At 44.9% G+C, this 25577-nt stretch overlaps 1 protein-coding gene across 2 annotated transcripts in view; it reads left to right on the top strand.

Annotated features, from left to right (window-relative positions):
* The window catches only part of HOOK2 (hook microtubule tethering protein 2), a 70508-nt gene extending 59575 nt beyond the window's left edge, over positions 1 to 10933 (top strand). Inside the window, exons 20-22 of one of the 2 annotated variants that reach the window (XM_040346551.1) lie at positions 1058 to 1162; positions 9132 to 9203; positions 10162 to 10933. In XM_040346551.1, coding sequence (XP_040202485.1) covers positions 1058 to 1162; positions 9132 to 9203; positions 10162 to 10332 — 348 coding nt within the window. In that variant the 3' untranslated portion in view covers positions 10333 to 10933. The remainder of the gene's footprint in view (positions 1 to 1057; positions 1163 to 9131; positions 9204 to 10161) is intronic. The other variant, XM_040346552.1, reaches the window with a different exon arrangement.
* The last annotated feature ends 14644 nt before the right edge of the window (positions 10934 to 25577 follow it).

A 25577-nucleotide genomic window follows, 5' to 3' on the forward strand; every position in this document is an offset into this window, starting at 1 on the left:
CTATGTATACTGAAAAAGATAGAGGTATGCTGCAGTCATTAAAAAACCCAGAGATTACCGTATAAAAGTAGTAGTGGCATCATCACTGTGCTATACATACCTTGTGCAAAAAATCGGAGCTGTGGTAGGAGCCCAGCGAGCCTTACTCGCTACAGACCTTCCACAGAAAACTACAGGAGGGGCGGGGACGAGACCAGTCACCCTGAACAAGGAGGGAGCGCAGCACTGAGCGGTCTTTATTACAGGAAAGTCTCACACTGCACAGATCTGGAAGAAATACACAAAGTACCGTATTTTCCGGCGTATAAGATGACCTTTTGCATCTAAAATAATGCCCCAAAAGTCGGGGGTAGTCTTATACGCCGGGTACCTGTGTCAGACGGCGGCCATCCATTATTCAAAAGCCACGCCTCCTCAGACTGTTCCGTGATAGGCAGAACACTAATTTTCCCAGCAGAGCCTCTGTTCAGTGTTCCGCCTATCACGGATGTCCTCGGCCTCGGACGAGAGGAGATCCGCGGCATGTAATAACGGCACAGCGCGGCATGTAATAACGGCACAGCGCGGCATGTAATAACGGCACAGCGCGGCATGTAATACTGGCACAGTGAGGGGTCGTCTTATACGGTCAGTATATCCCAAAACCAACATTTTAGCTGGAAAATTAGGGGGTCGTCTTATACGCCCAGTCGTCTTATTAGCCGGCAAATACGGTACACCAAGATTCAAGGAAGAATACACATGATGAATGTATTTAGACAATATTTCTCTTGGAGTTCAGCATTAAAGAAAAAACCTCTTCACATTAAACTGTATGGCTCTCAGGACACAGCAGGGGAAAAGTTAAAAGTTGCATTTCAGCCTGGCTTGGGTTTTCTCACACATGGAAGAAACTAAAATGGAATACACTTAACTATTTCATTTAATTTTTCTCCTAGCTAATTGGTCCTTTAATAATTATTCCCCAATATGTCAAGAGTATCGGATGGTCCAATCACCCTGTAATAGTATACATCACAGGCTGCAGTACCATTACTGATATCTATTGTATGTGCAGGTTATTAAGACTTTGGAGCCCAGACCGCAGAATTACACCCCTCCTGAAATCCAGGCCTTAAAGAACCAGCTGCAGGAGAAGCAGACGCGTATCCGGCATTTAGAGGTGAGCAAGAGAGGAGTACTTTGTATATGGACAGAAAATGGTAAAGTTTAAGTAAATTCCATTTTATTAACATTAGCTGGACATGCGACCTCCTATGATTGTCTTTGTCTTCTAAAGAAAAATCACAAAACAATTCTCCTGCGCTGAAGTGCTAAATTTAGGAATATGTGGTGCAGTCAACCCCCTTTTTTTGTATGGAATGTCAATGGCCTTGCTGCCCTCCTCGGAACAATGGGTGTCCTTGGAACTGTAACATATAAGAAAAAAGGGAGGGCGCACCAACCTTGTGCATTACCAAAAATAATTTTAATAGAGGTAAAAACATCAAATTCTAACCATAATGTCACTTGGAAGAAAAGGGGTCCGAGTTGGCTTTGGGAGGTCATCATAATGGGCTGCACCTGCAGAGAAGTAGTTCTCCTTTAGGTTGACGACTCTGGCAGCACCTGGAGCAGCTCATTATGATGGCCTCTACGCTACCTTATGGTTCCACAGAAGTCTTCACCTCTGACAGGCAATTATTTTTCCTTGTGCAGGGAGTCCATATCAACCTGTCCTTCTCTTTTTCTTTTTCTTTTTTTCTTTCTCTTTTTCTTTTTCTTTTTCTTTTTTCTTTCTCTTTTTCTTTTTCTTTTTTTCTTTCTCTTTCTTTTTCTTTTTTTCTTTCTCTTTTTCTTTTTTTCTTTCTCTTTCTTTTTCTTTTTTTCTTTTTCTTTTTTTCTTTTTTTCTTTCTCTTTCTTTTTCTTTTTCTTTCTTCTTTTTTTCTTTTTTTCTTTCTCTTTTTTTCTTTTTTTTTTCTTTCTCTTTTTTTCTTTTTTTTTTCTTTCTCTTTTTTTCTCTCTCTTTTTCTCTCTCTCTTTCTCTTTTTCTCTCTCTTTCTTTTTCTTTTTCTCTTTCGTTCATAGACGGACACAGCATCCTTTGACCTTCGGGTTATGTTCTTCCTACCAGGAGATTTTAGGCAGAATTTCCACAGCACTCAAGGTGTTAAAACTTTCCCTCATGCCGCTCCTCCCAGGGGGCGTGGCTCCCCCAGGCATAACCCACACCCTGCTCCAGCAGCTTCAGTTTGTTTCTGCCTAACCGTCAGGAGAGTCAGGCTCTCTCTGGAGTCCTGGACTCTGGAGTTTTTTCTTGCAAATTTTTTTTTTTGCATTTTGCGAGTTTTTTTCTCGCTTTTTTATTTTATTTTTATTTTGAATCCTGCGATTCTTCTATCAACAGCCGACTGGGTGACAGGCTGGGTCCTCGACCCTTGTAGTCCCCCCAGGTTCGGCCTTCGAGCGTGTGCCGGCCCTCAGCTCCGCTTTGGGACGTCCACGACGGGCCCCGTTGCTCCAGGGGCGGCCGGGGAACTTCGGTTCTAGGGCACACATATGACCGGTCTCTATGGCTTTGTCACAGTGTGTCTGGCCGACAGCCATGCCGTTCGCGGACGTTGGTTCTGTCTGGGATACCTCCAGCCGGGTAGTCGCAGGACAGGTAAGTAGTGGCCCCTTACTCAGGTAAGTGGTCTGGCTGGAATGTTTTCCCTTGGGAGGTCGACTGAGGGTTTTCCCCTGCTTTCCTCTCTCCCTTATTCCTCTCCCTCCTTCCCCCTTTGGGTGACGGCTGTGCAGGGGGTTTTTTCCCTGGGGCTCATATTTTTTTATATTTTTTTTTTTTTTTTTTTTCACTCGGGTATGGCTGGGGCTATTCTGTGTCACTGCAGGGGACTGTGGTGGACATTCTGGGCATTTTTGTGTGTGCTGTGTGCTGTTTTGGTGTACTGTCATTTTTGGGTACACTGTCTTTTTAAAACTGCGCAACGGCGGCCATTTTGCCGGAGCCGCGCTTGTATTATTCGGCGGCCATTTTCTTGTGGCCGGCGCCGTTTTCAGCACTAGTTCGGCCTCTAGTGGCCGTTTCGGCGGGGGAAAAAAGACCGCGAATCATCTGAGGGGACAGACGCAGCGCTGCAGCTTCTCCTCAGCACACACTTGTCCTTCACAGACCGCGCTGTACCAGGGGGGTGGTGAGTCTCAGGGGGCCCCAGACTGTGCTCTAGCGGCCGGGAGGTGACCTGTGGGGGACTTTTTTCCTGCCATTGGCAGTGGGGGTGACACGGCAGCTGCAATATGGAGCCTGAATCAGGCCCCTCATTCCTCACAATGCCGGAATTAACCCTAAGCGCCCCTCCCCCTGCCACATCTGTTGAATCGGTGTCGGCTGTCCTGGAGTCTTTTCTCACCAGGTTTGAAGCTGCCAGTGCTCGGTTGGGGGGTAAAAAGCGCCCCCCCCCGGAGGCTGTTTCTGGGGATATCTCTGACGCAGAATCTGATAACGCTGTTGCTGCTTCTGGTTCTGTCATGTCAGAGGATGCGGGCTTAACCCACATGGACAGCGAGGATGACTCTGCTGCGGAGTCTGCTGACAAGGAATTTGTTGGAGCTCTTATTACTGCGGTGCGTGAGACTCTTCATTTAGAGGATGTGGCGGAGACACCAGCGGTGTCAGTCCCTTTTGGATTCCGCAAACCACCGCGTACCGCTAAGGTATTCCCCTGTGTTCCTTATTTGGACAATTTGTTGTATAAGGAATGGGATACACCGCAAAAGGCTTTTACTGTTCCTAAAAGCTTTGCTACCGTTACCCCCTGGAGGAGGACTTTTTAAAAAAGTGGGTCACTCCTCCGTCGGTGGACCCTCCTGTGTCCAGACTGAGTAAGGCTACTACGTTGCCTGTGGAGGGGGCTCCTGCTTTCAAGGACCCCGCTGATAGGAGAGTGGAGGCCGTGGCCCGCTCCCTGTTCTCGGTGGTGGGTTCGGCGGTAAGGCCGGCTCTGGCCGGCGCCCTGGTTGCTCAGACGCTAACTGAAAGGGCGAAGCTCCTGCTGCAGGATCTGGAGGTCCAGGGTGCTTCCGAGTCCTCTAGGGACCTGGCTGAGCAGTTGATTCAGGGTCAGAAGTTTCTCTGTGAGGCGGCTATGGATTCGATTCCTTTGCTTTCCAGGGCTTCTGTCTACGCAGTGGTTCTGCGCCGCCTTATATGGCTGAAGTGCTGGTCGGCTGACCAGTCCTCAAAAAAGGCCTTGGTGGATTTGCCCTTTAAGGGCGGACGGCTCTTTGGGGCATCCCTGGATGACATCATTAAGGATGCCACTGGAGGTAAGAGCAACTTGCTCCCTCAGTCGGGGAAGGGTAAGGAACCTCGCCGCAAGCAAGGTCCTACTTTTACTACCCCTAAGCGGTTTTTTTCGTGCGCCCAGCGCGGCTGGAAAAGGTCCGCAAGGGGCAAAAGCCCCTGCTGCCGGGCGTAAGCGCCCCTGGTTTAACAAACCAAACAAGCCTGCGGACAAGCCTGCTTCCGCATGAAGGTCTGCCCCCGCCCGGGTCTCGGGTGGGGGGACGGCTTCACGACTTCGCGGATCGGTGGAACTCTCTTCTGACCGACCGTTGGGTTTGCGAGGTGGTCGCCTCGGGGTACAAGATAGAGTTCCTCTCTTGTCCCCCAAACAGATTTTTTTCATCCAACCTCCAGCTTCCTCAGGATCGGCGGCTAGCCCTATCCGGGGCTGTCCAGGATCTTCTGGACAGAGGGGTGGTTGTGCCGGTTCCCTCGCTGGAACGGTTTCGGGGGTTCTACTCCAATCTGTTCGTGGTTCCCAAGAAGGGAGGGGTTCGCCCTGTCCTGGACCTAAAGGCCCTCAACTCCTTTGTCAAGGTGCAGCGATTCAGGATGGAGTCGGTCCGTTCTATCATAGCGGCCCTCCACCAGGGGGACTTCATGGCGTCCTTGGACATCATGGACGCATACCTGCATGTCCCCGTTTGCACAAGCCACCAAAGATATCTGCGTTTTGCGATCGGGGAGGACCACTATCAATTCGTGGCCCTCCCGTTCGGGCTGGCGTCGGCACCACGGGTGTTCACCAAGGTGCTCGCCCCGATCCTGGCCTTGCTAAGGCAGCGAGGGATCGCTATCGTGGGATACCTGGACGACCTTCTCCTGAGAGCTTCTTCAAGCTCAGAGTTAGAGGAGGACGTGTCCATCACGTGTCGGACTCTGCAGGAGTTCGGCTGGCTTCTGAATCTCAAAAAATCAGTGTTGGTTCCGTCCCAGAGGCTGGAACACCTGGGGCTGGTTTTGGATTCGGGGGAGGCAAAAGTGTTCCTCCCATCGGAAAAACTGCGGACCCTGCAATCTGCAGTGAGACAGTTGTCGACCCAGAAGTGGTCGTCTCTTCGCTTCTGCATGCGGGTTCTGGGTCTGATGGTGGCCTCCTTCGAGGCGGTTCCGTATGCCCAATTCCACACCAGGGTACTACAGAAGGAGGTTCTGTCACGATGGGACAGGGTCCCATCTTCTCTGGATCGCCAGATTCGGTTGAGCCATCTGGCCAAGTCTTCCCTGGCATGGTGGCTGACGTCTCCGGTGCTTCGGTCCGGGAAGTCTTTTCTTCCGTGCCGCTGGACAGTGGTCACGACGGATGCCAGCCTCTTCGGCTGGGGGGGCGTCTGGGGCACCCAGTCAGCCCAGGGGCGCTGGACTCAGGAGGAGTCCCGCCTGCCGATCAATATCCTGGAGCTCCGAGCGATCAAGCTGTGCCTTGTCAGGTGGTCCCTGGAGCTGCAGGGCCGTCCTGTCAGGATCCAGTCCGACAACGCCACGGCCGTGGCGTACGTCAATCATCAGGGCGGCACAAGGAGCTCGGCCGCGGCGACGGAGGTCGCTCACATACTTCGGTGGGCCGAAAGGTCCGTTCCGGCCCTGTCAGCGGTATACATTCCGGGAGTTCTGAATTGGCAAGCCGACTTCCTAAGTCGCACGACTCTGGATCAAGGGGAGTGGTCTCTCCACCCGGAGGTTTTTCAGATCCTGTGCCAAAAATGGGGCACTCCAGACGTGGACCTTCTGGCGTCCCGTCTCAATCGGAAGGTACCACGGTTTGTGGCCAGGTCAAGGGACCCCTGGGCAGACGCGTCAGACGCGTTAGTGGCTCCCTGGGGTCAATATCACCTGATTTACGCCTTCCCTCCTCTAAGGCTCCTACCCCGCCTGCTGCGCAGGGTGGAAGCCGAAGGGATTCCAACGATCCTGATCGCCCCAGATTGGCCGCGTCGCTCTTGGTACGCGGACCTGGTACGTCTGGTGGCAGACGCCCCCTGGCGCCTCCCTCTGAGGGAAGATCTCCTGTCTCAGGGCCCGATCTTCCATCCTGCTTTACGGTCACTGGCTTTAACGGCGTGGCTGTTGAGAACCAGGTACTGAAGGACCGGGGCCTGTCGGGCCCGGTAATCTCTACCATGATGCGTGCACGGAAGTCCACTTCTCGGAAAATTTACCATCGTACATGGAAAGCATACATCTCTATGTGTGAGGAGATGAAGTGGCACCCCCGTACTTACGTGGTGTCCCGGATCCTGCTGTTCCTACAGCGGGGAGTGGACCAGGCTCTTGCCTTGAGCACGATCAAGAGTCAGATTTCTGCTCTGGCTGTTTATTTTCAGCGTCCCGTGGCAGCGCACTCTTTGGTTCGCACGTTTGTGCAGGGGGTCCGGCATGTGGCCCCCCCGGTGCGCCCTCCGCTACCTTCTTGGGACTTGAACTTGGTCCTCTCGGCGCTTCAGCGTGCCCCCTTTGAGGACATTCGGGAGATCCCCTTGCTGACTTTGTCGCAGAAGGTGGTCTTTCTGGTAGCTATTACCTCTATCAGACGAGTGTCTGAACTGGCGGCCTTGTCTTGCAAGGCCCCCTACTTGGTCATCCATCAGGATAAGGCGGTGCTGCGCCCGCGACCTTCTTTTCTTCCGAAGGTCGTTTCGGCCTTTCACATTAACGAGGACATTGTTGTTCCATCATTATGTCCTCAGCCGAAGAACCCGAAGGAAGCCGTTTTACATTCTCTAGATGTGGTTCGGGCCCTTCGAGTTTACTTGTCGGCGACAGCTCCGTTCCGGAAGTCGGACTCGCTGTTCGTGTCTGTGTCCGGTCCCAGTAAGGGCCTGGCAGTCTCGTCGGCCACCATTTCCAGGTGGATCCGACAGGTTGTGCTTCAGGCCTACGCCCTGAAGGGGCGGGCGCCTCCCTTTCGGGTCACGGCGCATTCGACCAGGGCGATTGGAGCCTCCTGGGCTTTCCGACACCAAGCCTCTGTGTTACAGGTGTGTAAGGCTGCGACCTGGTCGTCGGTCCACACTTTCTCAAAGTTTTATAAGGTGGATGTGAGTGCATCTTCTGATGCCTCATTCGGCCGCAGGGTGTTACAGGCGGCAGTTTAAGGTTGGAGTTCCTCCGTTGAGTAACTCCGGTTGTGTTTGGGGTGTAACCTGTTGTTTGCTGTGTTATTTTTCCCACCCCTCGTTTTTTGACACTGCTTGGGGACGTCCCGAAGGTCAAAGGATGCTGTGTCCGTCTATGAACGAAAGAGAAAAAAGGATTTTTGTACTCACCGTAAAATCCATTTCTCTGAGTTCATAGACGGACACAGCACCCACCCCTCCTTGGTTTGTACTGCTTGTTACGAACTGAAGCTGCTGGAGCAGGGTGTGGGTTATGCCTGGGGGAGCCACGCCCCCTGGGAGGAGCGGCATGAGGGAAAGTTTTAACACCTTGAGTGCTGTGGAAATTCTGCCTAAAATCTCCTGGTAGGAAGAACATAACCCGAAGGTCAAAGGATGCTGTGTCCGTCTATGAACTCAGAGAAATGGATTTTACGGTGAGTACAAAAATCCTTTTTTTTCTTTCTTTTCTTTTTCTTTTTTTCTTTCTCTTTCTTTTTCTTTTTTTCTTTCTCTTTCTTTTTCTTTTTTTCTTTTTCTTTTTTTCTTTTTCTTTTTTTCTTTTTTTCTTTCTTTTCTTTTTTTTCTTTTTTCTTTTTTTTCTTTTTTTTCTTTCTCTTTCTTTTTCTTTTTTTCTTTCTTTTCTTTTTGTTTTTTTTCTTTTTCTTTCTTCTTTTTTTCTTTTTCTTTCTTCTTTTTTTCTTTCTTTTCTTTTTCTTTTTTTCTTTCTTTTCTTTTTCTTTTTTTCTTTCTTTTCTTTTTCTTTTTTTCTTTCTTTTCTTTTTCTTTTTTTCTTTCCTTTTTTCTTTTTTTCTTTTCTTTTTGTTTTTTTCTTTCTCTTCTTTTTCTTTTTTTCTTTCTTTTTCTTTTTTTCTTTTTCTTTCTTTCTCTTTTTTTCTTTTTTTCTTTCTTTTTTTCTTTTTCTTTCTTCTTTTTTTTTTTTTTTTTTTTCTTTTTTTCTTTTTCTTTTTTTTTTTTTCTTTCTCTTTTTTTCTTTTTTTTTTTTTCTTTCTTTTTTTTTTTTTCTTTTTTTTTTTTTTTTTTTTTTTTTTTTTTTTTTTTTTTTTTTTTTTTTTTTTTTCTTTTTCTTTCTTCTTTTTTTCTTTTTTTCTTTCTCTTTTTTTCTTTTTTTCTTTCTCTTTCTTTTTCTTTTTTTCTTTCTTTTCTTTTTCTTTTTTTCTTTCTTTTCTTTTTCTTTTTTTCTTTCTTTTCTTTTTCTTTTTTTCTTTCTTTTCTTTTTGTTTTTTTCTTTCTTTTCTTTTTGTTTTTTTCTTTTTCTTTCTTCTTTTTTTCTTTCTCTTTCTTTTTCTTTTTCTTTCTTCTTTTTTTCTTTTTTTCTTTCTTTTCTTTCTTCTTTTTTTCTTCTCTTTCTTCTTTTTTTCTTTTTCTTTTTTTTTCTTTTTCTTTTTTTTTTTTTTTTTTTTTTTTTTTTTTTTTTTTTTTTTTTTTTTTTCTTTTTCTTTTTTTCTTTTCTTTTTCTTTTTTTCTTTCTTTTCTTTTTCTTTTTTTCTTTCTTTTCTTTTTCTTTTTTTCTTTTTCTTTCTTCTTTTTTTCTTTCTCTTTCTTTTTCTTTTTTTTTTTTTTCCCTTTTTTTTTTTTTTTTTTTTTTTTTTTTTTTTTTCTTTCTTTCCATTGATATTGGGGCCCTCTTCTGTTTTCTTTACGTTTCCTGTGAGTGATCTTTGTTTTCTCCTTTTTGTTCGTGCAGAATGACTTTGAGAAGACAAAATCCCAGCGAGACCAAGAAGAAAAACTTATAATAAGTGCCTGGTATAATATGGTGGGTGAAAGTCTTATTTTGTGAATAAGTATGCGGCGTTGTCATTGTAAAGGGTTGCATGCTATTATGGGGGGGGGGGGGGGCAGTATGAGGTCCCATTTACAACTCAGTGTTTTGTAGCTTTAAGCTCCAAAAATGCTGCAGGGGGAAAAAAATTATTCTCTATAGAGCTGGTTCTCTAATTGTCTCCTGAAGTTCAAAAAAAGGTTCTGGAGCTTTAATTTTTTTTTTTTTTTTTTTTGTAGCTTAAATCAGGCAGATTTGAGTGTTTTTTGGTAAAAAAAAATGTTTTCCTAAATAGCTTCCCTTACCTTAGTGCAGTCCTCCACTTACCTCATAATTCCATTTTTCTTTTAAATGTCCTTATTTCTTCTGAGAAATCCCCACTTCCTGTTCTTCTGTCTGTAACTCACCACCGTAATGCAAGGCTTTCTCCCTGGTGTGGAGTGTCGTGCTCGCCCCCTCCCTTGGACTACAGGAGAGTCAGGACGCCCACTAACACACAGCTCCTTTCTCTATCTGCAACGTAGAGAGCGGTCTGACTCTCCTGTAGTCCAAGGGAGGGGGTGAGCACAACACTCCACACCAGGGAGAAAGCCTCACATTACGGTGGTGAGTTACAGACAGAAGAACAGGAAGTGAGGATTTCTCAGAAGAAATAAGGACATTTAAAAGCAAAATGGAAGGATGAGGTAAGTGGAGGAGGACTGCACTAAGGTAAAGGAAGCTATTTAGGGAAAAACATTTTTTTTTACCTTTACAACCCCTTTAGGGCTCAGAAGAGGGTGAGCCAATTTGATGACTCCCTTGCTGAAGATGGTATTTGCCTAACCAAGCAGGTTTGGGGGCTTCGTAGCACTCTAGAGGCGTCTACTGTTTTGGTCAAGTTTTAGATTATGAACCTTGCAGTCACTACAGGTACACTTTTCAATTGAAGCTTCTCTCTCTTTCTTTCCAGGGCATGGCACTCCAGCAGAAGGTCACAGATGACAGGACTCAGGTCCCCAGTGGCGCCCAATCCTTCCTGGCTCAACAGAGGCTCGCCACCAACGCCAGACGCAGCCAGCTCTCCCGTGCCTCCTTGCTGCCCAGATATACCAACGCTGAGAAGCGAAAGAGCCTTTCCTGAATCCGTTTATCTTAGAACTGTGGACATTTCCGAATAGGAAGCTAGGCTTCAAATAAGCTATCCGTTGCCAGGCCCTGTGGGGAGCCCAGTGTACCCCAATTACACTGGGAAACTCTTCTGGCATCCTTGGGTCCCCATCCTGTCTAGGGGGCCTGGCATGTGTTTTTATAAAGTGAATTTCCCCTTTAGTGAAGGGGAGCTGCCTTTTTAATCTATCGCTGCCTCCTTTTTAATGCCATGTAGATATAACCCCGAAACTATCCCATAATGTTCTTGCACGCCCCCCCCTCACACCTGCACCCTACAGACCAATCGTTTTTTTTCACCTCCTTTGTAACCGTATCCCCCACCTTTAATACACGGATGAGAATCTTTATGTACTGTTGATTGGCGATGATGTCACAGCTCTTCAGCGCCAATCAACAGGAATAAAAACAAAAATGCCCACTTCCTTTATAAACACCGTTTAATGTCTTTCAAATGAAGAGCAAAATATGGTTTTATAAGAGATTTTTTTAATACAGAGGAAATATTTTAATGAACTATGGACACGTCCGTTTTGAAAGTTATAAATATATTAGTTGTTCTAAAAGTTTGTTTCTTCTATATAAATCCTGTATAATAATAATAATAATAATAATATTCAGATATCCGTCATTGAAAAAGTCCCCTGAGTCACCTAGTAGGTGTCGGTTTTGTCTCTTGCTGCAGCTTTGCTGGGGTGTGTCAGCTATAGAGTGAGAGACTGCCATCCAGTGGCTGTTTTGGTTCACTACAAGCAAGACGAACTGATACTTTTGGGAACTTGAACGTGTCTTTTTCGTGTGACTGATGCACTTTACTAGTTAAGCACAAAACCAAAGGGCTCTCTTAAGATACGTCCACCTTTTTTCTTTTTTTTTTTTTTTTATGTCTTTTCACTACGTTCTATTGCAGCTACTGAGCAGCTACACATCCAATGTGAATTTCTTTATTTTTTTTTTTAAAGTTTTGTTAATGGGTTGTGTATGAACTGCAGGCGCCCATACCAAACACTCTGTGTTTTTCTAAACATGATTGGTCGGTTCTTGGATTTTCTTTTTTTTCTGTCATCCAGTTTTTCTTTTTTTTTCCTCCATGCTGTCCACTTCAAATGTGATGTCACCAACCCACATACAGGTGATCTTACGATTGGCATTGATGTCCTTCCGAAAATATTTTAAGATTTATTTATAATTTGTGATGTAGTGACATGTGTGATCTTTAGGTGTTTGTTTCCTATTTACTGTGACGTGCGTCATTCTAAAAGCTGTGAGCATGCACAGGATGCAGACACCAGTAGCAATCTGTTGGAAATGCTTTTCTAAAGGGAACATTTCATGGTTACCTGTTACAGCTGGGGCTCCCAGATGGACGGTTCAAAAATGTGAGACGCTGATGGTTCTAGAGCTGAAGATTATGCTCTGTGTGGCTAGCACCACTCAAACCACTGGAGGATGATTTATTTCGCTGTGACAGCTGTTCTGATGGAGTCCCCTTTAGGCTCCATTCACATCTAGGCAGACAAATTTGCGGCGTTTTGTCCCGCGAATTGCGGCGGCAAATAGCGGCGTTTTGTACCGCGATTTGCCACCTAGATGTGCCCCTCTATGGAGATGGTTCCCGAACGCCGAAAGCCGCCTGAAAAAAAGGTCCGGACCTTTTTTCAGGCGGCAGGCGTGGAGATGTGAACCATCTCCATAGAGGGCAATGTCTTTTCATCCCTCTGGCGGCAGTGGCGTCGCACTACAGGCGACAAAACGCCTAGATGTGAATGGGGACTTAATGTGACAGATTTGGTGGTTATTGGTTGCTGCTCTTTGCACTGCCTTACTGAATTTTTGCATAGATTTTTACAAAACCTATAGGTTTTGTAAGCATTTTTTTAAATAGATAAGTCTTGGAAACCCGCTGTGTACTAGGGGAAAGACACTTGGGAGATCTGCATCCTTTTCTAGATGGAGACTTGAAAATTCCTGCACTCTATTCAAAAGTGAAACTTGAATTCTATATGCTCAAGCTGGTTCCTGGGAGGTGAAACTAAAAAACTGCTTCTTTTGGACTTGACATCACCTTTCCCAAGCAAGCCTGACCTTTTTATAGATACAATGGGGGTTATTTACTAAAGGCAAATCCACTTTGCACTACAAGTGCGAAGTGCAGTCGGTGTAGATCTGAGGGGGAAATGCAAGGAAAATAAAACGCAGCATTTTAGCTTGCACATGATTGGATGATGAAATCAGCAGAGCTTCCACTCATTTCCGATCTTCCCCCCTCAGATTTACAGCGACTGCACTTCCAAGTGCTCTTTCAGTGCAAGTTCAAGAGCACTTTGCACTTGTGGATTTGCCTTTCGTAAATAACCCCCAATGTATCGCTGTGGTCTTACTAGGAACTGGAGTTTCTCCTCTTCGGCCATCAAATTCAAACCTGCCTTGAAAAATATGAACTTGATTGGCTGACTGGGGCATGACTCCAGTTCATGTTACATCCAGTCCGTGGGGTCAGATGTTCGTAGAAAGTTGTTTTGTAACTACAAATTGTGCAAAAAATGTCAGATTGCCCATTCTGGCTTCAGGGGCACAGAAATCCTCAGCTGCGCTCTAAGGCTAGGTTCACATCTCTGCCGGTGCTGCCACTGCTGGACCCACACAAATACCAGTAGCCTCAACTGTCCACACAGAGAGATGTGGGATCCACGGGTGGGTGCCACTAATATTAACGGCACGCCGCCTACACTGGAAATGGCACCTGTGCTAGGAACCTCCGTTCCCGCTCAGGCTGCGATTAGAAAAATGTCGCAGGGACTTCTTTCCTGCATGTCGTGTGGGACGGCAGCCCATTCAAATGAATGGACTCTCGTGCCCGCGCAAACCACGGCTGCACAGGTGTGAACCTAGTGTCAGTGCTGCATATAGATATTTCCTATAAATTCATTATAACTATGATCTCTTTTGTTTGCTTTCCGTAGAGCTGTTTTTGAATGCATTTGTGTATTTATATATGTAAGCTATTAAGTTATCAGTTTTTAGTTTTGCTCTCTTATTTTATTCAGATGTTTTATCTTCTCTTATTCCTTTAAGGTACTATGCGGGACATCCCTTGTAATGTCATAGATACATTGGTTTCAGTTGTTAGATTGTGTATATCGACCCCATTGATGACTTGTACACCTTTTTTAAAAGTTACATTGATGCTAGAGAACACATGCAATAACATAAGTACATTGGCTCTTCAACCCTTGTGGAACCAAAACTCCCAGCATGCCTTGTCAGCCAATGGATGCTGCAGCATTCTGGGAGGGTAAGTTCCACAGAGAGGCATACTCTTACTGCTTTTTAATGCATATTTGCTAATTTCAATCAGTATTTCTAGCTCAACGTATTTCAGAACTTTTAAAAGGTAGCAACCGTTTTATTTATAGTTGAGATGTTAAGGACCCCCTTCTTCCGGCTGCTATTTGTTCTTCTTTAGTCACATCACTTTTAACTGTCGTCAACTTTTATACACTACAAATAAAGTTTTACTTCTCTTTTTATTAAATCTGCCATTGTCTCTTCTTTAAGTCGAACGATCTAGCAGACAAATTTATAGCAATACATATTGTATGTGTGAAGGTCATTAACAGGTAAGAAACAGTAGAGACAAGAGTCCGTGTTCAAAGAATAGCAAAAGAGATCTCAACGGCTTGAAATGCTCATCCTCTTCCACCAGAACCACCACTCTTGAACATAATTCAGAGTCTAAATACACCCCTGTTGTAATTGCTCTTACCAAAAGGTACTGTATATACAGCGTTGTATGAACTCAAAAATACTTCTCCAGATTCAAAAGGGTACATAAACGCATCCAGCAACTTGTGCTCAAATATAGAGGTAAAAAAAAAGCCACCATAGTGTAATACCGTATAAACTTTTTATTTAAGACCTCTCCCCTTTAAAATTGCACTTACAATATTTAAAAAATTCAAAGGCAATACATCACGTTGGTGCAGCGGGAGCATATCAGGGCGATGTTTCCGTGCCTCCGTAGTCCAGCCAAACCATCAAACAAACACACTTCCGTGTATCGCGATCTGCGTGATGACGTCACCCAACAGCTACTACAACCAATCCAGACACGTTTCGTCGGTCATCGACATCTGTGGGCGTGGTTTTGTAGCGTTCACTGCCATGTTAGTTATACCTTTTACATACCCCATATTAGAGCAACTTGGAACTGCAGTCAGCACATTCTCATAATGTTAATTCAGCAAAATCTAAGATCATAACTTTTAATCTAATTTGCATATTATGCAAAACTAACTGAATGGAATATCAAATATTAACGAAATGCATAAATACCAACAACCAGAGTTTATATGGTAATCAACAATGAGTGGATAATAATAAAATAATAAAAATGACGTAAAATGCACTATAAAATACTGACTAATTAAGAATAAAGTGAGATTAACACCATAGCTTATGCATCTCCCTCTTGCCATACCATGTGCGTCTCAACAATTTAACATGGCAACCAATTTCATTATATTGTAGCAGCAAATGTTAGTAATTTTAGTGATCTTAGTAATCGCTTATAACAGGGCTCAAAACTTCAAGTCCTGAGCTACTAGCCAGGCCTCAAGGCATACTCGCCACCAGTTGCCCTGCCCAACCCCTACCATGTCCCGCCCCCTAATCCTGCCCCTAGACACTCCCTCATAAATCTCATGAATTTACACTTAAATGTTTTATGTAGAATTAAGTTATAAAAATAAATATTAACAACAACTTTATCAGTGCCCAAAAATGCAGCCTGCCCATGTCTACCAATGCAGCAAAATGTCCCCATTTTCCAGCCAGACTCCCCTCACCCACACTGCAGGCAGACTCCCCTCACCCACACTGCAGGCAGACTCCCCTCACCCACACTGCAGGCAGACTCCCCTCACCCACACTGCAGGCAGACTCCCCTCACCCACACTGCAGGCTGAGTCCCCTCACCCCCCCCTGCATCCTACCTGTGCTGGGTAGGAGAGGAGGAGCTGCCGCCGAATGATTCAAACCGCGGGGAACATTACATTTTTCAATTCAATAGCTGTGTTCCCCGCAGCGCGCGTCTTATACAGTCCCTCCCCTCTTGTCCGGGAAACTTTGATAGACAGATCACCCATCCAATCCCGGACAAGGGGCTGTATAAGACGTGCGCTGCTGGGAACACAGCTATTGAATTGAAAGCTGTAATGTTCTCCGCGGTTTGAATGCCGTGGCTCTGCTCTCCTTGTTCGCCCCCCCGCTCCCAAGCATCCCATACTCGCCAGCCTTCAAAATTTACTTGCAAAATGCGAGCAGGCGAGTTACATTTTGAGGGCTGACTTATAAAACAGTTCACGTCTAATTCGACGTTCATACCCCTGGGCACTATTGTAGCCATGTGAAATATCCAGCGTGTCTCTTGCTTGGATATTTCATGGACCAGATTTGAACCTCTCCAGTTGGGAAGTACAAGGACACATTGTGGTATCTAAAACCGATTTCTATATTATGTATGTGTTCAGCAATCCTAATTTTTAACTTTCTTTTAGTATGGCCCACATACATAAAATTACAAGGATACTGTAACACATATACCACATGAGTGGAATTACATGTGATAAACTCAGAGATGTTACAAGGGTTATTTATTGCCTGAGGATACAAATTCTGTTATCCCCCCTAATGGGGTTATTAACCACTAAACAAGAGCTGCACTTTCTACATGAGTAAAAACCCTTCAATTGCCAACACATACTCCTTCGCTCACGAGGATCCAATACCTTCTGTACCACTTTATCCCTGAAAATTGGGCGCTTTCTGATAAAGTTTTACATAATTAATTGCCGACACTTCCACCATTTATCTAAACACAATACGTGCCAATGCTTTTCAAAGATTTTTTTTCAATATCCTTATATTGCGTATGAAAATTGCATATAAAACCCCATTCCTGTCTGGGGTTAGTAGGGCCACTTCTAGCTGCCAGACACATATATCCCTTGGGGTGTCAACTAGGGTTGCCAACTCATCCCTTTAAAACAGAACACATATTAATTACACAGGTTCTGTGGCTGATTAAGGAGGTAATTAAACTCACTTGGTGCCTTATTTGCATTAAATTAGCCTCAGAACCTGTGTAATCCATATGTGTTCTGTTTTAAAGGGATGAGGTGGCAACTCTAGTGTCAACCAATTCACTTATAATCTGATCCTTTATAACCTTTCTGCATGAATCTCTCTTTAATTATTCTCGAATGTGTAATAAAATCATCATTGGTTGTGCAGTTCCACTTTACTCTCATCAACTAGCCTTTAGGAATATTCTTAAGCCAATTGGGATGGTGACCACTGATAAGAGGTAAGTAACTGTTTCTGTCAGTAGGTTTAAAATAAATCGTAGTGACCAATGACGTCCCCTGTAATATTACGTCTACATCTAGGAAGTGAATATGTTCACTACTGAACTCATATTCTAATTTGATGTTGTTCTTATTTTAACTCCTTCAAGAATTCATGTAATAACGCATCTCCTTCCCAAATGAAAAACGGGTCATCTATAAACCACCTATAAAATAGGAGACCATCCTTCTTATTAGCGAAAACTAGGGCTGCAGAAATTAACGATTAATCCTTCTATTAATCGTTAATTTTTTTGATTGATCAAAATTATTTTGATCGATTACTCACCTCTCCGCCGTCTTCCGGGTCTCCGCTGCCTCACCCATAGGAAAGTCCGCGGCTTCGGCGCGGTGGCCATCTTGGTCCACCCTGACGGCGGCCTAGATGAGCTCCTAGAGCGACGCGCTGACATCATCACCCCTCAACTGCTCGTGGATCCAGACGGAGGGGGTCTGCCGGCTTCCATTCTGGTATGTCTGCTGGGGGAGATGTCTGATATTACAGTGGGGGAGATGACGTGGATATATTACAGTAGGGGAGATTGTGGATATTACAGTCTTCTTTTATAATTAATCAAAATTAGTCGATTCAGCGATTAAAAAAAAAAAAAGGATTAATCGAACATGAAAATTTTAATCAGTAACAGCCCTAGCGAAAACTGATTTATCCCCCCATTCCCCCATGAACAGATTGGCAATACTTGGTGCAAATCTAGTGCCCATCGCCACTCCCTTCTTTTGGGAGAAGAACTCATGATTATACCAAAAGTAGTTGTGGGCCAGTCAAAAATCCAGTGCCTGGCCCAAAAATACTTTCTGTTCATGGGGGATATCGTCATGCTGGCTCAATGCCCAATTCAGGGCAAGGAGAGTGTCGTCATGTTGTATAACAGTGTACAATGACGACACATCTGCTGTCACTAAATATACACTGTTCTTTCCAGTCAAATTAATCTCACTAATAAGGGTCTAGTATTTTTAATACACTAACTTGAAGAAATGTATCCAAATATTGACCCAATCTGGCTGTAACTGAGCCTATACAATTGACAATGGGACGAGCAGGAGGTTTTGCTGAATCCTTATGCACCTTAGGGAGTGTATATATAGTAGGAACTCTACAAAAACTTGGTGATAAGTACTTATGTTCTTCTTTTTTTTTTTTATTTAAAACTTTCTTATCTCTACCCATATCAACCAATTTCTGTAAATCGGCGTGGTATGCATTAGTAGGATTCGTTTTTAACTTTAAGACTCTCTTTTTTTTTTTGTGCGTGTACTCGAGAGAGGAGCCGGACTGCAGGAGTTGGGAGTAGGCAGGCCTCCCCCAGAGGCAATCTGGCACCTTTCTCCATGCCCCGGGTGGCAATGGCAGGTGTGTGAGGGGTCCTCCCACACAGCCCGCCCTACCTGCTTCGCTTTGAAGCCCAACGGGGCAGAGGGACTCCCTATAAGGGAGTGAGAGGATATGCCCGCTCAACCAGCCCAGTTAGTCCTTCGCCTCTCTTTTTTTTAGAGACCGCGTGGTCAAAGTGCGTGCATGTTAACCCAATTTCGAGTGCGTGTAAGTGTTGTGGTTTTTGTGGGAGGGGGTGGGCGTACTAAGCGCAGGCTTACCTCGCATAGCACACCCACCGGGAGCCGGGCTGAGACCACCAAACTCAATTCACATGTAGCCGAGACCGGGATCCGAACCCCTAGCTGCAGAGGTGAATGGCTTATTGCGTTGAGCCACCGCAGCTCCCCAACTTTTTTAACTTAAACATAAGTAGTCTCATCAGACAGCATATTGGACAGTTGGGTGTCATAATACAGCTTGCCCATTATGACCACCCCTCCACCCTTATCGGCTGGCTGTAAAACTATATTTTTCCTGTCCTGGATATGTGAAGGATTAGTGTTCTTTTTCACAACCACTTTATTCAAATCTTTTAAGACTAGGTTTTTAAATACTTCCACATGGTGATTAGCGTAAATTGGGGGATTGAACAGCAATCTGTTTTTGAGCGAGCGATCCACACCTACAATATTGGTCTTGGCTGTATTACTACTTACTACCAGGTCCATTATTCAGAAAACACTTCTTAATATTCAATTTCTGAATATATTTGTGGATATCTATCTATTCATCAAATTTAATGAGAGATTTCTTAGGGGGAACACTTAAGACCCAGATTCAGAATATTTAGTTCTTTATGTGTGAGTTCCACAGAGCTAAGGTTATAAATGCCAATTATTCCATTCTTCTTTTTTTTGCTGTTTATATTGGATCCTCCTACCTGCCCTACATCCTCTCCTACCCTTCTCGGTGGTTCCGATGGATGTGGGTAGTAACTAGATTCTTGGGGAGGTCTCCGCCACCCCTGATGATTGTGTGGTGGATAAGGGTCCCCCTCTGTAAGTGCGATTCCCCCCTGTGTCCTCTGAATCCCCTCTTGCCTCTCCCTAAAAAAAGGTTGCCGTGGGGATCCCACATTAACCCATTCTTCATTGTGTATTAAAGGGTCAAATCTATTATTAGTGGTAATGGGGTACTGATAATCATTATAAGGTAACGCCCCTTTGTTAGTCTGACCTCCTAGATTTAGGCTGGCCCTGAACCCCTTGCCCCTTCCTCCTCTACCCCTATTATGACAGAGTTGAGGTGTGGAACTATGTGTGGGGTTCCTGGTGTCTCCAATTAATCCTGTCTGTTAATCCATGCTTAATGGAACACTGGCTGAATTTGCATCCGTTATATTCTCTGCTAATGGTACAATGTTGGTCTGCCACATATAGATTAACCCACTTTTAAAATTGCCCATATCACGATGGATCTAGCAGACAAGAAGGTTAATCTCACATCTGTGGGTTCAGCGGTCACCCATTGGCCAGCTAACCACTTTTTTTCTTGTGTCAGCTTTCAGGCTTTTGAAATCCTTGGGTTACTTTCAGGGCTCAAGTCCTGCGGGAACGGAGTTCCTGCACTTTTTCCACAGCAGGAACGCAGTTCCCTTTGCAGGACTAGAGCAGCTGAGAGCAGCGGAGCCGCCCGAGCCAATCCTTCACTAAGCGGCGATGCCCAGCTCAAGTCACTGTCAGGGGCAGGCAAACCTTAGTAATCCTTTATGTTACTGGCCGCTTCCTGTATATGGATTCATCAGGTAGTGTGCGGGTATTCCGTCACTTCCTCAATGCCTCCTGGGAGCTTTTGTCACTGTTCCCAGGAGACATTGCAGAGATTATCACGGGATTTAGAAAGAACTTGCGGTTTAGTAATTATGCACATGAGCGTATCATTTTTTTTTTTTGGTGGGGGAGTGGATCTTGGGTGGGAGTTTCCACACTTTTTTCCCCAGGACTTGACCCCTGGTTACTTTGTCAGAAGTTGTGCAACAATGAATCTAAGAACGCCATGGAAAGTCAAATGTCAAGGTTTTCTTTTTAAGTCCTTGAGCAACAGTTGTGTAGAAACTTTATAGACTTGTCATCAACAGCTCACACCTAAAGTGAACCAAGCATGGATTAAAATGTTGCAAAGCGAACCAAGCATGAAATATTCCAAGCCTGTAATTACCTCTGATAGTCGTTCAGCGTAATCCGACCCTTAAAGTGGAGTTTAGCCCAAAAATGGAACTTCCTGGATTCCTTACCGAAGATGGCGGCGCCTCCACCCGAGAGCCGAGGGACAGATCTGCTTCAGGTGCCGACATCGTGACCGCCCTAGACAGGTAAACGTCCATATTTTAAAAGTCAGCAGCTGCAGTATTTGTAAAAAAAAAAAAAATTGCCGGCACTCTGCTTTAAGCCTAGTACACACGGGCCAAACATTGGTCAGTTCAACCGAAACTGGCTGGCATTTGGCCCGTGTGCACAACAGCATCTTTGACAGGCATGCTGGAAACACACACACGTATTGAAAAAAAAAAACGAGAGGGCGTCAACATGGCTGCGAGTGCTGGCTGTTGTGCTCTGGTGGGGGAGCCTTTACTCCTGTCAGTACAGAGATCTTCCTGCTGATCTTATTGTGTTCTAACATCACATAGTTAGTACAGAGGGCTCCTCCTCTGGGCTGAATGGGGGAAAAAAACTGATAGTATGTACCAGGTTTTAGCAATAATGTGACTACGAGATGTGAAATCTACGCCCAATAATAAAAATGGTGCCTAATCGCCAAGGCAACACAATGCTGCTTGCACTCAAGTCTTTCCCCTAATCCACCACAGACCATGTATTAATACAGTGCAGCAAAATTCTTTACATATACACTCTTAAAACCCATACACAAAATAAAAATTGTATGAAATTTGTGTCTTCAATACTCTCTCATAAATCTCCAGTTTAATGTATATATTCTTATTTGAAATTGCACCACTGTGTCTTGAACAAGTGACAGTGCTAAAATCTTCACAAATGTGTCCTGTGAGCCGCCACCTGTAAGTGCAATGGCCGCTCACCTCCAGAATCGGACTCAACTACAGAGTCTCATTCGCCTCTACAACACTCCACCCTGCGTGATTACATTTTAGAGATTAGGTTTTATGGTGGTCAAATGCATTGTGAGTGTCTCTGCACAATAGGATGTTTTTTCTGATTATCACCGTATGAGTGACTTCCGGTTCCACAGTATCAAGGGAGACAGATACGCAATTTCTGGTTTTGGTATGGGCGATGGTGGCTTCAGAGTAAGGGCAACGTTCAAGGAAAGGAAGACCAAACCAATAGGAGTACACATTGCAAGGCACTGCACTTCCGGATCTTTTAATTAGGCATAATTTACTGTTGAGATTATCTGGTATATAAGGGCCAGTGAGAGGTCTGGTTACCACCTATTGATGAAGCCCAATAGGAGGGCCTATTGCAAATAGGCGGGAGGGGCTAAGCCCTTGACATCACAGAAGAGTTATCCCAGTGTGAGCTGAGATAATTGAACGCCTGTTTTTACGTTCTACTTGTAAATATGTATAATCCCTGTTTTTAAAGAGAGTAAAAGTTTGAAAACAGAGAGCACTATGGTTCTCCCCCCCTTTTTTTTTTCTTCACATCATGTGCTATGAGGAACAAGCATAAGGGGCTATTCTAATGGCTAAATTGTAACCAGGAGGTGGAGCAGTGATACGGAGATGCTCACAGGGGGTGTTGTAGAGGTGAATAAGACTCCAGTGGGGTCTGATTCTGGAGGTAAGTGGGCATTGCACTTAGAGGTGGTGGTTCACAGGACACATTTGCGAAGATTTTAGCACTGTCACTTGTTCACAGTGGTGTGAATTTTCTGAAAAAAAAAAAATTATATATATATATATATATATTATATATACACATATATATACTGGAGATTTATGAGACTATTGAAGACACATTTTATCATTATAATTTTGTTTACTAGGCTTTAGATCCCATGCATAGTCAGTCTATGGGGTCCCACCTTCTGTACAAATTGTGCTTAAAGTGCATCTGTGGCTGGGCTATGGACTTACATATTCTTGATGGAGAAGTAAAGCCAAAACTCGTTGCACTCCTGAAGCCTGCTGCCATCACAAAACCAGTCCAGGCTTGGGCAAGATCACGACAAAGTAGGGATCTGGCCACATGCCTGGACTGGCACCCGGCTCAGCCTCTCAGCGAGCTGCTGAGAGCTTGAGATGGCCACTCTCACCCCCTCAAGTGTGTACAAGGCATTGCCCCCCAATACAAAGTAGGGATCTGGCCACATGCCTGGACTGGCAACCGGCTCAGCGAGCTGCTGAGAGCTTGAGAGTGCCACTCACACCCCCTCAAGTGTGTACAAGGCATCGCCCCCCAATATCTATGTGGGAAATTAAAATTCCACAACCCCAATCGCGTTCTCCGATCAGCCAACCAAAATCTACTACAAATCCCCAAGGCCCGCTACAAGAGCAAAGGAGAACGAAGATTTGCAGTCCAAGGACCTCGACTGTGGAACTCATTACCATCTCATTTACGAATGGAAGAGAATCACCAGGCCTTCAGGTAAAAACTCAAGACCCACCTTTTCTGAAGGCTAAATAGAAGGAAAATGGATGCCAAGCACCTTGAGGCAATTCAGTTCGCATTTGTAGCGCTATCTAAGTTATTCACTCACAATATCATGCTTATGGAGGAACTACAGACCAAATCCCTTGACACCCATGCTAAATTCTCTTTCACCTGGAGTGTATGGAGGCATTACTCCACTTCAGACAAGCTAAAATCCAGGTTGAACCCAGCCTAACTCCCCGCTTGCCATTACGTGCCGGTCTACCCCACCCCCTGGTTGTGGAGGGCCGCCTCGGAACGGAGCACGCCGCTCCCCCCCCCCCCTTGTTCCTTCTTTGTTTCCCTCTCATCTTAACTTCCCTAATTATCTTTAGTTTCCTTTCCTCTTTGTCACATGGCCCTCCCCCAGGGCCATTCAAACGGACCATACTGTGCTTTCATCAGTCCCCTGCGGGTTCGGTGTATCTACCGAGCCCTCAGGTTACGGTGCATCCCCTACGCTGGTTGGTGGCTCCCTGTACCCCAGCCCTGACTGTACAAATGTCATGGACGCTACTGCCCTAGTTCCTGGCCGCAGCAGGCTCCCAGAGGGGCGGCCGGGACATGGGTGGTCCCTATTCGATGCTGGGCTGCACTGCCTATAGATGTTTAAACCACCAATGTGCCTACTCAACATTTATTTGTATTTTCTTTTCAATCATTTGATATGGTAATGTAACTGTTTTCTGTTTTATTTGTAACTTTATTTTTGTGTTTCTACTTTTATCGATCGGGTCACCCTCTGTTGGGTCCACGACCCGGTTGAAGCTGTTATGTCTGTCTAAAAACTGGCAATAAACACTTATTGAACCTAAGTTATTCACTCACTCACTCACTCCCACAGCCCAACGCTCCAGTGAGCAAGAAGGGGCAGAGAGTGATGACAGACAGCTCTCTGCTCAAGGAGTTCTGAAAACCAAGCAATTGGCTGTGTTTGATCACTCGGTTCTCCGTTTTAGAACTGACATTGAACCGATGCAGCATCCACCTAGGTAAGCATTAATTGAGGAAGAAAAAAAAAAAAGCCTATACTTCTCTTTTAACAAAAAGGAAAACGAACAGTCACAGACATAGCAGTAGTAGTTGGACCAATTATCAATTCCCGACTCGATTAAGCAAACTCCCTCTACATAGGACTACCTAAATACCATATTTTTCGCCTACAAGACGTCCAGAACAAGGCAGCCAGACTGGTAACGAGGAAAAAACCCTTGGAATCCATCACCCCTTCCCTGAGGACCCTTCATTGGCTAACCGTAACGGATCGGGTCACTCTTAAGACCCTATGCCTCGGCCCCACAATGAAACACTCCCCAATACTTGTATGACAAAATAAAACACTACACCCCCAATTGCATTCTCCGATCAACCAACCAACACCTCCTCCACATCCCCAAGTCCCGCTACAAATCGAAGGGAGAACGAAGATTTGCAGTCCAAGGACCACGGCTATGGAACGCTCTACCCATAAAATTAGCATGGAAGAAAACCATCGGGCCTTCAGGAAAAAACTGAAAATCCGCCTCTTCTGATGAATCAGGAAGACACTGGATGGAAATAAGCGCTTTGAGGCGATTAAGTTCGCATTTGCAGCGCTATACAAGTTATTCACTCACTCATCTCTGTAGCAGCAGGCCCTAATTCAACCTTGAATCTTATGCCGCGTACACACAATAATTTTTTAGCATGAAAAAAAAAAAAATCTGTTTTTCAGCATGTTCCAAAAACGAATCCCAACTTCATCATTTAAAACGTTTTTAAAAAATTATCTAGCAAAGTGCGGTGACGTACAACGGCACTATAAAGGGGAAGTTCCATTCGTCGTTTGGCTGCTTTAGCTGATTCAGTGTTAGTAAAAGACGATTCGCGCTTTTCTGTCTGTTACAGCGTGATGAATGTGCTTACTCCATTATGAACGGTAGTTTTACCAGAACGAGCGCTCCCGTCTCATAACTTGCTTCTGAACATGCGCAGGTTTTTTTACGTCGTTTTAGCCCACACACGATCATTTTTTACAACCCGAAAAACGACATAGTTTAAAACGACGTTAAAAAATGCAGCATGTTCGGAAAAAAAATTTGTTGTTTTTTAGAACCTGAAAAACGATGTGCAGCCCACACACGATCATTTTAAATGACGTTTTTTAAAAACGGCATTTTATTCATGCTGAAAAATGATCGTGTGTACGCGGCATTACAGCAGAAAAATCCTTTCCCTTTTGCAGCAGCTCAACCCTATTACCTGATCAACCCAGAGTAGCTCATCTCCCCATGTGTCCCTTCCCAGCAGTGACTTGCAAACCTAGCTCAGCTCATCCTGTTCCCTCTACCACTTGTGGAGCAGTTTAAAGCAGGGTTAGGGTAAAAAAAAAAAAAAAATGTATCCCAAGCTTTGAACATCTCACGGAGCACTGTTCAATCCATCATCTGAAAATGGCACAACTGCAAACTTACCAGGATATGGCCCTCCGGAAGGGGGAGGGGCCTATCAATGGCGCTTCCAGAGAGCCTGGGTTAGGAAGCGCTGGGTGAAAACTCCCTGTTCCATGAAGCAATAAGCTTCCTTGGCTGACTGAGGTGGCCCCCCCTCTCCTACCTTCGCCATCTCAGAGAAAGCCCCGATGCAGATGTATGCTCATGGTGATCGAGTGAGGAGGAGGTGGTATTGAATCCGGAGACCCGAAGCTTCAGGAGGTCCGTCTGTCTCTAAATCACTTGAGCGGCATTTTCCTTCCACTTCACAATTATGTGTCACTTTGTGTTGTCTATCACATAAAATCCCAATAAAATACATTTAC

This window comes from Rana temporaria, chromosome 3 (assembly GCF_905171775.1).
Source record: "Rana temporaria chromosome 3, aRanTem1.1, whole genome shotgun sequence".
Taxonomy (NCBI): Eukaryota; Metazoa; Chordata; class Amphibia; order Anura; family Ranidae; genus Rana; species Rana temporaria.